Source organism: Danio aesculapii, chromosome 20 (genome assembly GCF_903798145.1).
Source record: "Danio aesculapii chromosome 20, fDanAes4.1, whole genome shotgun sequence".
Classification (NCBI taxonomy): domain Eukaryota; kingdom Metazoa; phylum Chordata; class Actinopteri; order Cypriniformes; family Danionidae; genus Danio; species Danio aesculapii.
The window spans coordinates 39906416-39919846 of record NC_079454.1 but is presented as its reverse complement, the minus strand read 5'-3'; the positions used below and the strand labels follow the sequence as shown (position 1 = coordinate 39919846).

Genomic DNA, 13431 nt, shown 5'->3' with positions numbered 1-13431 from the left:
AATATCTAGTCAAATATTATTTACTGTCATCATGGCAAAGATAAAATAAATCATGTATCAGCGATGTATAAACGTTTTATAAAGGGAACATTCTATCATGACAAGTCCTAATTTTAGGCATAAATAAAATGTTTTTCATTTTATTTTTAGGACAATTTGTAAAAAAAAAAAAAAAAAGAACAAAAAATGTACTGTTGATTAAAATGCTAAATTTGGTATTGACTTGGGATGTTGGACCTGAATGGACTTGGCCCTGTTCCCCACTGCACAGAGCAATTAATTTATGGCACCAGAATACATATATTCATGATTCTGAAAAATACCTTTCAAAAAAAGTAAGCAGAGACTTAGATTAGAAACAATCATACTGGTCATTTCACCAATACATACTGTCACATTTTTATCTCTCAATATCTTGATACAACAATGTTTCAATACACGCCTAGAGTCCATCATAAAAGACAACATGGCAAGAAAGTTCAAACTCTTGACTGAAAATAGGTTAATGATACAAGAAGCCTGCATTACTGCTGAGTGGGCCTTGAACTGACTATGCAAAACGTTTCTCCTTTTCTTCCCAGGGAAGACAGCGAAGAAGCCTTTGATGTTTTCCCACAAGTCATTAAAAATAGGAAAATTATCAGCGGAGACGGATTTGCTGCGTGTCTGTGCGTTAATGAGCTGCTCATTATGGATTTAATTTAGGATAAAAAGCTGCCATGTTCTAATAAGGGAGGGAAGCCAAGCAACAAAAAGAGGATCTGAATGTAGTTCAGAGCTACTAGCTTTTCTGCACAACTGCAGAGCCCTAGTTTCGGAAGAACAATAAACAAGGGAGGATTTTCAAATACAGTGAATCAGACACATATGAAAGGAAGGCAGAAAGAAAAAACAGACAGAAGACGAGTTAAAAGAGAGTTCTTTTACCAGTTGCCCTCGCTTTCATATTCCTTTTGAAGGACGCTCAGCTTGCTGGGCAAATAGTCTTTGCAGATCCGCATTGCATCAGTCCACATCCCAGCATCCTGGAAACAGGAAATATGATTCTTCAACGCCTACCAATATCATATTTTCATATATAACTAATAATAAGAAATCCTAACATGTTATTTAAAAAAAATGGGTAGCACTTTACTTGAAGTGGTGTTCATAAGACTTTAATAATCCTGACATGCTTATTTTATGCATGCTTTTAACAACTGTCATTAAGTGTCATTCGCTCAGTTATGACATTTTAAACGCAGAGATGACCTTTTGTTTATGTCAGATTGTCACAACTTGTTTTTGTCTTTGTCATGACAACTTGACATTACCAAGGCAACAAAATTGTCATAAATCATCATTAAAAAAATGTCATGACTTTATATTATAAATATATCATGATTTTTTTTTCTAACTACAGTGGTACAAGCTGAATTAGTCATTAAAATGTCACTAAATATTAATGATGCTCTTTTAATGATACATTTTAATGACAAATACAGTTTGTTCCACTAAAAATGTGATCAGAAAAATATTCATGGCAATTATAATGCCTCATGACAATTATGTTCATAATGACTTATGGCAAGTTTTGTTGTCATCACATAACTGAGCAAATGACACGTAATAGTTGTCATAAGCATGCATAAATCACATCACATTCACAATCACATTCATGACATGCGTCAAAGTTTCAAGAAAATCTTATAAACACCCTTCAAGTAAAGCGTTAAGCGTTCTCAAAATACAATTATGTTTTTTTGCAATGACATAATTACTTTTCCTTTACAAAAAAAACCACAAGCTAATATTAAAATATTTGGAACATATGTGGAAAGTAATGTAAAATTACCTCTAAATAAATGTAACATGCAAAAGTGATGACATGGGTTTCACATGCAAATGTTTAACATTTAACATGTGGTCCACATATTTCAAAGGTGATTTTAACATGGTTAAATAAGATGCTTTTTATGCAATGGTGGTCATAAATATTTTGTTTTCTTCAAAAAGATTATGGGCACTTGAAAAAAATCACATGGAAAGTTTTGACAAACTTTTTGCCTCCTTTTCTGGACATCTGAGGACAGTTGCTGCCTATGAAGGATTTCATCTAAAATATCTTAAATTGTGTTCCTAAGACCCTCTGTGTTTACAATGACATGAGGCCGAGCAATAAAGAACGGAGATTAAAATTTTGAGTGAACTAACCCTTTAACTTAAATGTAACTAAAATCAATAATAAAAAATAGACTCATCCACAACTAAAGCATGGTTATCTTTAGGCATCAGATCTATTTTATTCTACAATTAAGAACACTTATTTAAGTACTGTATTCTTATTATTAACTCTAATTAGTTGATTGTATTGTAAGGATCGAGAATCTTACTTTGTAGTATTTAATAGCCAGCTCCGGCCTTTGTGCCCTGAGCAAGAAGGCCTCAGCTTTTTGAAATTCCTTCTGGTCAAAGCAGAACTTGGCCTGGCTCACTAGAATGTCTGCCACACTTTCCGGATCATGAGCCTCTGCTACTCTCTGGGCATTACTCCAGTCCTTGTTATGAACGTGCCTACAATAGAAATGACACGGTTACCCATATTTCAAACCTCTTTTTTAAGAAATTCAGAGATACAACTTGTATACGGTGACAACATATCAAATTATGACATTTAGATTAAAATGAAAATAATTATTATAATGAAATAACTGAACAAAGTGTAGTACAATACACATGATTCTTTGCATATGGAGGAGTGGATCTTTCATGAATAGTCATGAATTAACGGGCACCTATTTTATCCATTTTATAAGATAAGGCTTTGGTGTCTCCAGAATGTGTCTGTAAATTTTCAGCTAAAAATACCCATCAGATAATTTTCTATAGCCTCAAGATTCTGCCCATTTTGGTGTCGGACTACATTGTAGCGGTTTTTGTAGCCTGTGGCTTTAAATGCGAATGAGCTGCTTCTCCCACCCACCGTTCCCACGTGCGCATCTGTTTCTCCTTATGCGTTACCAAGATAAACAGCACAGTGACAGAGACAGACTCAGATGAAGCTGAAATACAGCTCATTAGTCAAACATACCAAGTAAGTTTATTTGATGTATTCGTGGTCGAGTTTTTTCAAGCCTTTCTCAAATGATGAGTCTCACATAAATGCCATTTGCAGTACACACACACACACACACATACACATATTAACGTTTCCTGACACCATGCGGGTATGGTGATTATAGAGGTTAACAATTACATAGCAATTTTACTGTCTTCATTACAAACAAGTTTTAAAAACGTAACAAATATTTTTATCCCAGTTTGATTGCAAAAAAAATTGTACTGTGGACATGTGTATACATGTTATTATAGAAAAATGGTGCCTGTCAATCAATTCGGTGGGCAGCAAAACTCTTTAAGTCACGTTGCGGTGGACCTCAAAATCACTGGGATTTAGGTCCTATTTTACCATCAGGAAATTTTAAAAAAGAGACTTGTCGGGTTTATATCACTCCAATATGACAGTGGACACACTATATACATAGACAGTTCTGTCCAAACAGCTTACAAAAGTTGATTTTATTTAAGGTGCCCCTAAATAAATGGACGTATTCCCTTGCTCATCCCTGAAATGCTCAGTTAAGACGTAATCAGTCGTCTTTCTTCTTGTTTTCCAGAACAAACATTTTCAAAACAAGACAAAATAACTTAAATGGGATAATTGGATGAAAGGTTTTTAGAGTGAATGTTCTGGTTAATTTTTCTAGGTCTGTTAGCAAATATTTTTTTCTGGCTTTTTTATATTTACGCTTACAAGAAAATCAGTGTTTTTCAGTCAGAGAAAAAAAAACAAATGTTGTTTTTTATTTTGTTTTTTTGTTTTTTTCAGAAAACAACATTTGGTCAGATTGACAAATGTTTTTTATTTTTATCAAGAGGGAGTTTACACCAGAAAACACTTCTTAAGTGTTAAAACATGTTTCTAAAGATAAAAAAAAAACATCCATAAACATGGCACTTTTTTGGTTTTAATTAAAAAGAAAAGTAATCAAGGGGTTTACAAAATAAAACAAAAAAATACATTGACTCAAAAACAGCAAGAAATCAGAGAACTTAATTAATCTCTTAACGTTTCCATAGCTGTGTATATGAAATAAGTGATTAAATTATAATCAGTGTATGTGTTTTCGGGTAAACTTTTCTGTTTCTCTATGCAGTTTTTGCATAGTAAAATAAAACCTGTAACTGCAGTTTACGCTTTTTTTAACCTTTTTTCATATTGTGACGCAGTTTCTAGAGAAATGCAATATTAAATGGGAAAACAGTGCCGTGGCTTGCTTTTGTCTACTGTGAGCTGATTGTATGTAGCAAAGCAGGCACAGGATAGATTTTAAGATTCTTTTACTAGTTTATAAGGCACTGCATAACCTGACACCTTCTTACATTTCTGACTGTTTATCGAGATACAATCCAAGCCGTTTGCTATGCTCTTCTAGCGCTGGACTTTTAGAATTTGGAATTGTCTCCCAAATTAAGTGAAAGAATCCCGCAGCATTCATGTTTTTAAAAATCGTGTTAAGATACACCTTTTTAAAATTGCATTTGAATATAACAGTACAGTACAGTACAGTACATACATACATACATACATACATACATACACATATATATATATATATATATATATATATATATATATATATATATATATATATATATATATATATATATATATATATATATATATATATAAATATATATATATATATGTGTGTGTGTGTGTGTGTGTGCATGTATATGCATATGTAAGGACTATTGTGTGTGTGATTGTGTAGATAAATGCATATGTGTGTACATGTATGATTTTATACAAGTATATATTTGTTGTTTAGTTGCTTTATGTGTCCATACATTTGTTTATTTGGTTTATTTTACAATGCTTGTTTGTTTGTTGCTTGTGAAACGATTTGAGTTTCATGCATGTAGAAAAAGTGCTACACAAATAAAATGTATTATTATTATTATTATTATTATTATTATTATTATTTAAAACAAACAGGAGGTGCATTATCAGGTTTTAATTAAAGATTACAAGCGCAAACAATGTTTTTCTAATTGACATGCACAGATTAATTGTTCACTACAAAGACAGCAATATGAGCTAACAAAATCAATATGGTTGGTGTTGATTTCATGTGTACTTTACAAGTAGGAATTCTTAGAGTCAACAGCTCATCTTCAGCTCACTCACTGCAGTGGCAGTATTCACTTGTGGAGCAGTGCCAACAGCCACTCCTCCGTGAGATCTACAAATCAAATACTCTCAATCCCGGTGCCACCTGCTTCCAGTCACTCAGTGCTTGTAATGCGAGAGAGTGCAAGAAATCTATCAGTAATCCATGCAGACAAAAAGTTCTGTAGCAACGCAATCCCCGCTATAGAGTGGTCTGTGTGTACTGGAGTAGGAAATTGATATGAAAGCTCACTCACATTAGCACAGCCTCTTTGGGTTTTCCAGCTTTGATGAACTCCATTTCAGCCTCATTGAATTTGCCCTTAAAATAAAGAAAAAAATACAATTATGAAGTGCAATATGCGATCATTATTAACGAGAATTATAATAAATGCTGGATCATAGCCATGTAAATAATAAATGTGGGCATAAGCGTAGCGTAATATGTTAAATAGGTTCATTAGACAGCCAAGTTCAAACTACATGATTCTTTAAAGTAGACACGTCACAGATGTTTTCACACTGCATGACTTTACAATACGAAGGATCGCCGACAACTTTGTCTTGGTCCACAAACTACGTCTCACAACCAAAACCATGCAAGAAAAGACATGGAAACTACGCGAGGTCTTGTAATAGATCTTTTGTTATTAACTACATGATGAGAAAGAAGTTTTGTGGGGTACAAAATGTACTTATTTTGCTTACATAGGATTTGAAGGTAATTAGCAATTTCTCCTCAACTTTTTTTCTTTTTTGACCCGGTTGTAGTATTGCTCAGATTTCACGTCAAACAGGCATGGGTGCTCCTGGCAAATTTACACTAGTTTTTCCTCCATTTCTTGGGTCCAAATACAAAACGAAGCCCTTAACTTCTCCTTCAACCTCCCGCTGGCCTGCAAATACCCATACTAGTGGATGCTGTTCTCTCATTGGCTGTAGATAATCACCGATGTTATTTTAATAAGAACACATTTCATACAGCAAGATTTTGAATTGCCGACAGCTCCAGATATTTAGCATGCCAAATATCTCATGAGAGTTGGCAACTCATCTGCGATTCTCTCAGATCGCATCTTTGATAGTTCACACTGTGTTACTTGCACTGATTTGCCTGCGATTTCAGGCATTTGTCTGTGATTTCTCAAAATCTGTCGGCTAGTCAAAATCGGCGCTAAAATCATGCAGTCTGAACTCGGCATTAGGGTAATTAGGCAAGTCATTGTATAACGACTGTTTGTTCTGTAGATAATTGGAAAAAAAATACTGCTTAAGGGGGTTAATAATATTGACCTTAAAACGTTTTTTTTTTATTTAAAACTGCTTTTATTCTAGCCGAAATAAAACAAATAAGACTTTCTCCAGAAGAAACAATATTATAGGAATTACTGTGAAAAATTCCTGGCTCTGTTAAACATCATTTGGGAAATATTTGGGGAAAAACCACAGGAGGGCTAATAATTTTGACTTCAACTGTACTTTTATTGTTTTACCTTTACATTTTTTTGCCCACTAGCTATAAATGCTGATTAAACTACATTTATGTTTACTATTATATAAAACCAGATTACTAATATGATCTATAAACGATGATCGATAAATGATTATTATATTAATTCAAAATAAGTTTATATGAAACTAATCGAATAGCATTAATCATACATTCATAGGCTATTTTCACACTTGAGTCTACATTACCAAGAACAAAAAAAATGTGTGAAAAGACCCAAGATTAATCTCCATTCACAGCCCCTGACCTTGAAAATGGACTCAACACTCATTTCGGTTTTCTCTATCAATTTTACTTTCACATTTGGTTAGAGCTGTGGGCGTTAACGATGTAGAAAAGAGGAATCATTTCTCCCCAGACAGTAATACCTGGTCCTCGAGGAACATGGCATTTTTGAGATGGATATCAGGAATCTTCTGCTTCATGGAGAGTCGAGCCAACTCAAAGGCAAAGTCAAACGTACTAAAGAAGACAAAGAGTGTTTCACAAAGGTCAATTGTATTATGTGGACTGATGTAACATGTAGGTTAGAAAGGTAAATGGTGGAGTGTTCTGAGTGGTTGTTAGATGGTCAATAAATCGTTTTGCAAGAAAATAATACTTGTATCAATCAGGGACACATTAAATTAGGCAAATGTCAGAATGTTTTAAATGAATGCTGTTCTTTTGAACTTTCTATTTATCAAAGAATCCTGAAAAAGTGTCTGATAATAACAAAACATTAGGGAGCTCATCTGATTCCAGCACTGATGATAATAGGAAATGTTTGCTAACACATTAGAATAATTTCAGAAAAGATCTGACATTAGTGTTGGAGTGGGTGGTATGACCAAAATTCTATTTCATGGTATGAGTCATTTTATTTCATGGTAACGATAGACTTCACAATTCTTAAATAATTCAGAAATGAAAGGGAATTCACCTTTTTAAATATATTTGGATCCTGTTAAATATAGTACAGAGATCAGAATCAGAATCAGTTTTATTGTCAAGTGTGCTTCACGCACACAAGGAATTTGTTTTGGCTACAGAAGGTTCCAGTGTCCATAAAGTGACAAGTGACAACACAAAAAAATATGATAAACATACGATAAACAATAAACAGATGCAATTAGTCAAAAAGATGCTGATGCCGACATCTTTTCTGTTTATGTATTTTTGATAAATCTTCATTGACAGGTTCATCAAATGTCGAGTTTGAGATTTTTATTTTCTTCCATAAGTGTTAGATTCTCACTTTTACTTTTTCCTCAATTTACTTTCAATTTCCAAGTGTATAGTTTACAGCACCCCCATGTGAATCAGTTGTGTTACCAGGTGGGCATTAAAACCTGGGGCAGCTGTTAGTCAGCAGAAGCTGTAGAAATACACACTGTTCACTGAGGAATATTGTACACATAGTTATTCTGTACTCACATTCACATTTTCAAATCGGTAATCCAAAACATTTGATCTAAATAACAGCTTAAAGTTTAGCTCAGATCACTGAACTGAGTGTCAGTCTCAAGCAAGGCTGCACAATATATCATTTCAGCATTGATATCACTGAATGTGCACATTTGCAATATTCACATCACAAGATATGCAATGTTGAGTCTGAATTATAGTTGACCAGGAGCTAATTTAATACTGTACTGATATAGCAATTATATATGATTCATGTTTAGAATTCTTGTCTTGTTTTAAGTCCAAATATCTACATTTCAAAGCAAAAATATATTTTTTTACTTACCCCACAAGCAGATAATTGTACTTGTTTTAAGAAAAAAAATTGACTCAATTCTTCTGAAGTTGAAAACAAAACAATATTTTTACTTGATCTAAGAATTTTTAGGAATTAGGACTAGAAACTAGACAAAGCAAAGTAAGAAAATAATTTTTTGCATTGTGGTTATTCAATTTCTGTACCTGAATACTGTTAAGACTCCCTAGAAAACTGTCAAATAGTGCTATTCAAACTATTTTGTGAAACTGTTTTCGTATCACAATATTTATCGCTGAAAAATAAGATAATGCAATATCAGTTTTTTCCAATATCGAGCAGTCCCTGTCTCTAGCATACTGCATTTTGAATTGTAACAATGTTCAGAATTTGAACTGGACTGTAACATATTTCAGAACAACACTAAGTTAACTTACTAGTTATCTGCTGCAAAGTCAATGGCAGTTTCCAATAGGCCAAACTTGTTGAGAAGTTTAACTGCTGCCTCTCCTCCGAGGCTTTTTGCCCACAGGTAGGCCACTTGCTTGTGGGCATTGGCTCCTCCGTGGGTTTTTGCTATCTGTTGCAAAAACATGAAGAAAATGATGCAATGTTGTAACTTCATCATATAGAATATCATAAAAGACCATGCAGTCTTGTGCACACACACACACACACCCGATAAGCTTCCTCCCACATATCATTGACTCTGTACATGTTGACAGCAGCTTTCCAGTCCTGACCCTCAAGGTAGTGATACTCGGCTTCCTGAAACCTAGATTCAGCCTCTAGTTCCTGTGATAAACATGACATTAATAGATTTGAATCAAATGTGTTTTGTAACTCAATCCAACTGATTAAAAAGTATTGAAGAATGGTCCAAATGTTCTGTTGAACCTTGGCCAGGTGATTGTGTGTTTCCTGCAGCAGGTCTTTGTGATGAACAGCGACTAAACGAATCATGTCATCGTACATCTTGTTCTTCTTGTACATAGTGATGGCGAGATCTGGTTCATCTACTGTTGTAAAAAGCCTGAAGACAGAGTCAGTTTTAAATAATGTAAAAACATGTCAAAGAATTGCTGTGTGTTCAGTTTTTTTTCAATTTCACTCAGCCAAAATGAAATGAAATGAAAATGCTTATAGTAAATTGGCAGTTTGCACATGTGTTTTACCTTTCGGCTTCTTTGTATTTGCCCTCTTTCTCTAGTTCCTGCGCTCTGCTGATGTAGAGGGCAGACACATCTTCTTGTGTCATACACTTTACAGCAAGCTGTGACAGACAGAGACAGAAAGAAAGAATGGAAGAAAATGACACAATTCAAATGTAAATTGTTTGTGATTAGTGATCATTTAAATGAAAATTGTTCATAATTTGAATTAAGAAAAAAATAACTACAGTTATGTTCCCAGCTTCCATCTATCCAATGCATAATTACCTCTACACACTGATTTGTTAGTGTGCTATGCAGATGCTAGAGTGTTCTTGGTGGTTGCTAGGCAGTTGCTTATTGGCCAAAGCCAAAAGAGGCCACTTCAAGACTTTTATACATTTCTGCTCAAAAGCTTAGGGTTTGTTGTTGTTGAAAGAAATCAATTATTAAAGGGATCGGTCACAAAAAATGAAAAATTACTCAGTATTTACTCACTCTCAAGTGGCTTTATGGGTTTCTTTATTTTGCTGAACACAAAAGATAAGCCTAAAAACGTAACCATTGACCTTCATGGTAAGAAAAAACAAACAACATGAAAATCAATGGTTACATGGTTCTAGCTTTCTTTAAAATATCTTCTTTACTGTTCAACAGGAGAAAGAAAGTCAAACAGATTTGGAACCAGTGAATGGTGAGTAAATGATGACAGAATTGTACGTTTTGGGTGAACTATCCCTTTAGATTTAGCAAGGATGCATTAAAGATTAAGAGTAAAAGCAAACTGGTATTTTATAATTAATTGTGAAGGATCATGTGACACTGAAATATGGAATAATGACTGCTGAGAATATAGCTGAGGGAATGTTTCATTCAAATACATTAGCTACACTGTAAAAAATGCAAGGTTCCACACAATTCATTCATTTTGTCCAAACACAAATCGGTTTAACTAACCTAACACTTTTAACAAATATATGTGGATTGAACATAAAAACATTAAGTTGTCCAAATGAAATATCAAGAATTGTGTTGTTTCAGCTCATTTTAATTAAGTATTTTAAATAAGTAAAAAAATATATATATTTTTTTAATAGTGTGTGTTTCTATCCAAAGATGCAAATAAAATGTATGCGCAAAACTGGAATATCACATAAAAGACGTGCGAATAAAGTAGCGTTTCCATCAAACGAGTCAAAGAGAACAAAGTTGTCACTTCTTGATTAACTGGCGTCAAATATCAACAGTAAAAACGAATTTGCTGCGGTAGGAGAAGCTGCGTGAATCTTTTCATTATTTAATAAATTACTTGCGCCTTAGAAGACATGCAATGAGTGCGTGGTGGCGTTTGAAGGCGTAAGACGCTCTTGACAATTCTGAAGGTCATTATTAATATAAAAACGCTAATATTGAGATGGTTAAGGCGTTTTAGAATGACCAAAACAACATTTCAGTTGTTTTACAATGTGCTCAGCCAGCTGGTTTTTCCATTCACACACATTTTTATCATCACATGATCACTTATAACAAAATCACATGACTTTTTTTATGTGCATACTGGAATTTGTTTAGTAAAAGTGTTTCCATCGCAGTTCATACGCATTTTTTCTAATTGAATAAAAAGTTTATCCTACTCAGTTATGCGCACACATTTTTATGCGCATTTTCAAAATGTATGTGCATCTTGGCATTTCCATCAACAGTTTTTTATGCGCATATTCAATATGCACATAAAAATAGGTGGATGGAAACATAGCTAGTGTTACTAGATGTCTTGTTTCTTTCTGTAAATCTGTAGAATTTTTGCAGGTACATAGGCTAAATATCTATTCAGATTTCTCTTTGGTAATTTAGAGGTGAGGAGGGATTAGTTAGCAGGTGTTTAATTTGTTATTTTCTTTGATTTGGCACAGCTTATTTTCCTTCCGTCTATCAGGTTTGTTTCAATTGATTTGTTTGCTTATTTTGCATTTACTGTACACATTTGTAAATATACTTTGGGTGATTACATGTTTTTTATTGTAAATAAAGCGAACCACCTTTTGCCACATCTGTCTTCTGTGTCGAATCATAGCATCTAATGTCTCAGGTGAATTTTCTAAATAATGGGTTGTTATAATTAAGTTTAGCCCTTTTCATCCTCCGAGCCACATGGGGCATAACATTGACAAAAAAAAAGGACACTAAAAATGCAGCTATGATTAATTTCAAAGACTATAGAATAGACAAGACCTGTCACGCGTATAGTTTTGAATAGGGAAAAGTGTAACGGTCAATATCGCAAATGAAGCCCCGCCTACTAGTACAGGAGCCAATCATCGATTGCTATAGACTGATGATTCTCAGAGGGAGAAGCTCAGACCAGCACGATCTGACGAAGCTTTATTCAGAGGATGATAATGTGTAGAACGGCTATAAATGAGGTTGTTGTTGTGATCTTGTTCCTTTCGAGTGCGCATGCGCATTAGGGCAAGCTGAAAAAAATGGCGATTTTGTTTGATTCTAACGTTTAGAAACTAAACTTATGAGATGGTTATTTTTTTATTTTATTGGTGATTCCAAATATGTAACGTAATCATAAGCTTGGCAAACAGTTTTGGAGAATTTGATGTTTCTCCATTCAGACAGAATGCCTGAGCATACTGCCCGAGAGGCATTTCAAAGATGGCCGCCGAGTGAAATTACTTGCCTTAAAGGGACTTTGTTGATTTACATAAAAATGACCAATACCGTTACGGAGGGGCACATACCTTATGAGCTTGCTCCCATCGGCCAGCCTGAGTGTACATATCAATAGCATCTTTAATGTGATCACCCTTGACAAACAGACGTTCTGCCACCTGTATTTCAGAGAAACAATAGCAGCCAACAAAGATTGCAGATCTTGTTTTAAGCACATTTGTTATTTGACAGCTAGAATGCTTTACTGTTTACCTCAAATTCCTGCACAGAGGCATAGTGCTGGGCAATCTTCAGGTAATATTTGGCAGCAGTCCTGTCCTCCTGTAGCTCTAGAATGTGTAATGCTTTCTTCCACTGGCGTGCTGCAATCGCTGTCTCTATCGCCTTGGTGGAGCGTCTTTACCAGGGGGAAAAACAACAAAATCCATCATAAAATGGTAATATGCCATGTTCAGTAGAAGGTATAGCCAACAGGTGAAGCAATAATAAACAAGCGTGATCACAGTAAAACTGTGGTGCAGCCAATTTAAGGTTCTATATGGAATAAAAACAAAATTCTATATATTTTTTTGTTACATTTTTCAACAGAACCACAATGGTACTGGTATCTCGTAACAAGTTCAGGAGTTTTAGTTAGACATTCAAATGCATACAAGTGCTTGAAAGCAAAGACAAAAATATTAGAAAATTCTAAACCAAATTTAGAAAGACGGTGACAAGGAGGTTCAGTGGTTAGCACTGTCATCTCACAGCAAGAAGGTCGCTGGTTCGGGTCCCAGCTGGGTCAGTTGGCATTTCTGTAATGAGTTTGCGATCCCTGTTTTGTGATGACCCCTGATGAATAAAGGGACTAAGCCGAAGAAAAATGAATGAATGAATTTAGAAAGACATAAGCCCCTTTCACACATACAGACCTTTACGGAAAATTACCGGCAATTTTCTGGAAAGGGATCTTGTGTGAACAGGCCCTTTTTGAAAATACCGGTAAATTCGTCCAGCAATTTTCCGGAAAGAGAAGGTGTAACATTACCAGTAATTTGGCGGAATGCTGCTCTGTGTGCAGAAGAAGAAGGAAAATTGTCGGAAGGAGCGTGTTCTAAGCGTGAGACGTCAACTCCAGCCAATCAGAACATTCAGACACATTCACATCCCCGCTGTTTATAAAGATAAAAGC

At 34.6% G+C, this 13431-nt stretch overlaps 1 protein-coding gene across 1 annotated transcript in view; it reads right to left on the bottom strand.

Moving 5' to 3' along the window:
* Positions 1-13431, bottom strand: part of ift172 (intraflagellar transport 172) — a 70212-nt gene that overhangs the window by 29847 nt on the left and 26934 nt on the right. The window contains exons 25-34 of the mRNA XM_056481526.1: positions 12510-12654; positions 12326-12415; positions 9600-9697; positions 9322-9457; positions 9103-9219; positions 8862-9004; positions 7091-7184; positions 5470-5534; positions 2373-2553; positions 928-1025 (exon numbers count right to left, since the gene is read on the bottom strand). Coding sequence (XP_056337501.1) covers positions 928-1025; positions 2373-2553; positions 5470-5534; positions 7091-7184; positions 8862-9004; positions 9103-9219; positions 9322-9457; positions 9600-9697; positions 12326-12415; positions 12510-12654 — 1167 coding nt within the window. The remainder of the gene's footprint in view (positions 1-927; positions 1026-2372; positions 2554-5469; positions 5535-7090; positions 7185-8861; positions 9005-9102; positions 9220-9321; positions 9458-9599; positions 9698-12325; positions 12416-12509; positions 12655-13431) is intronic.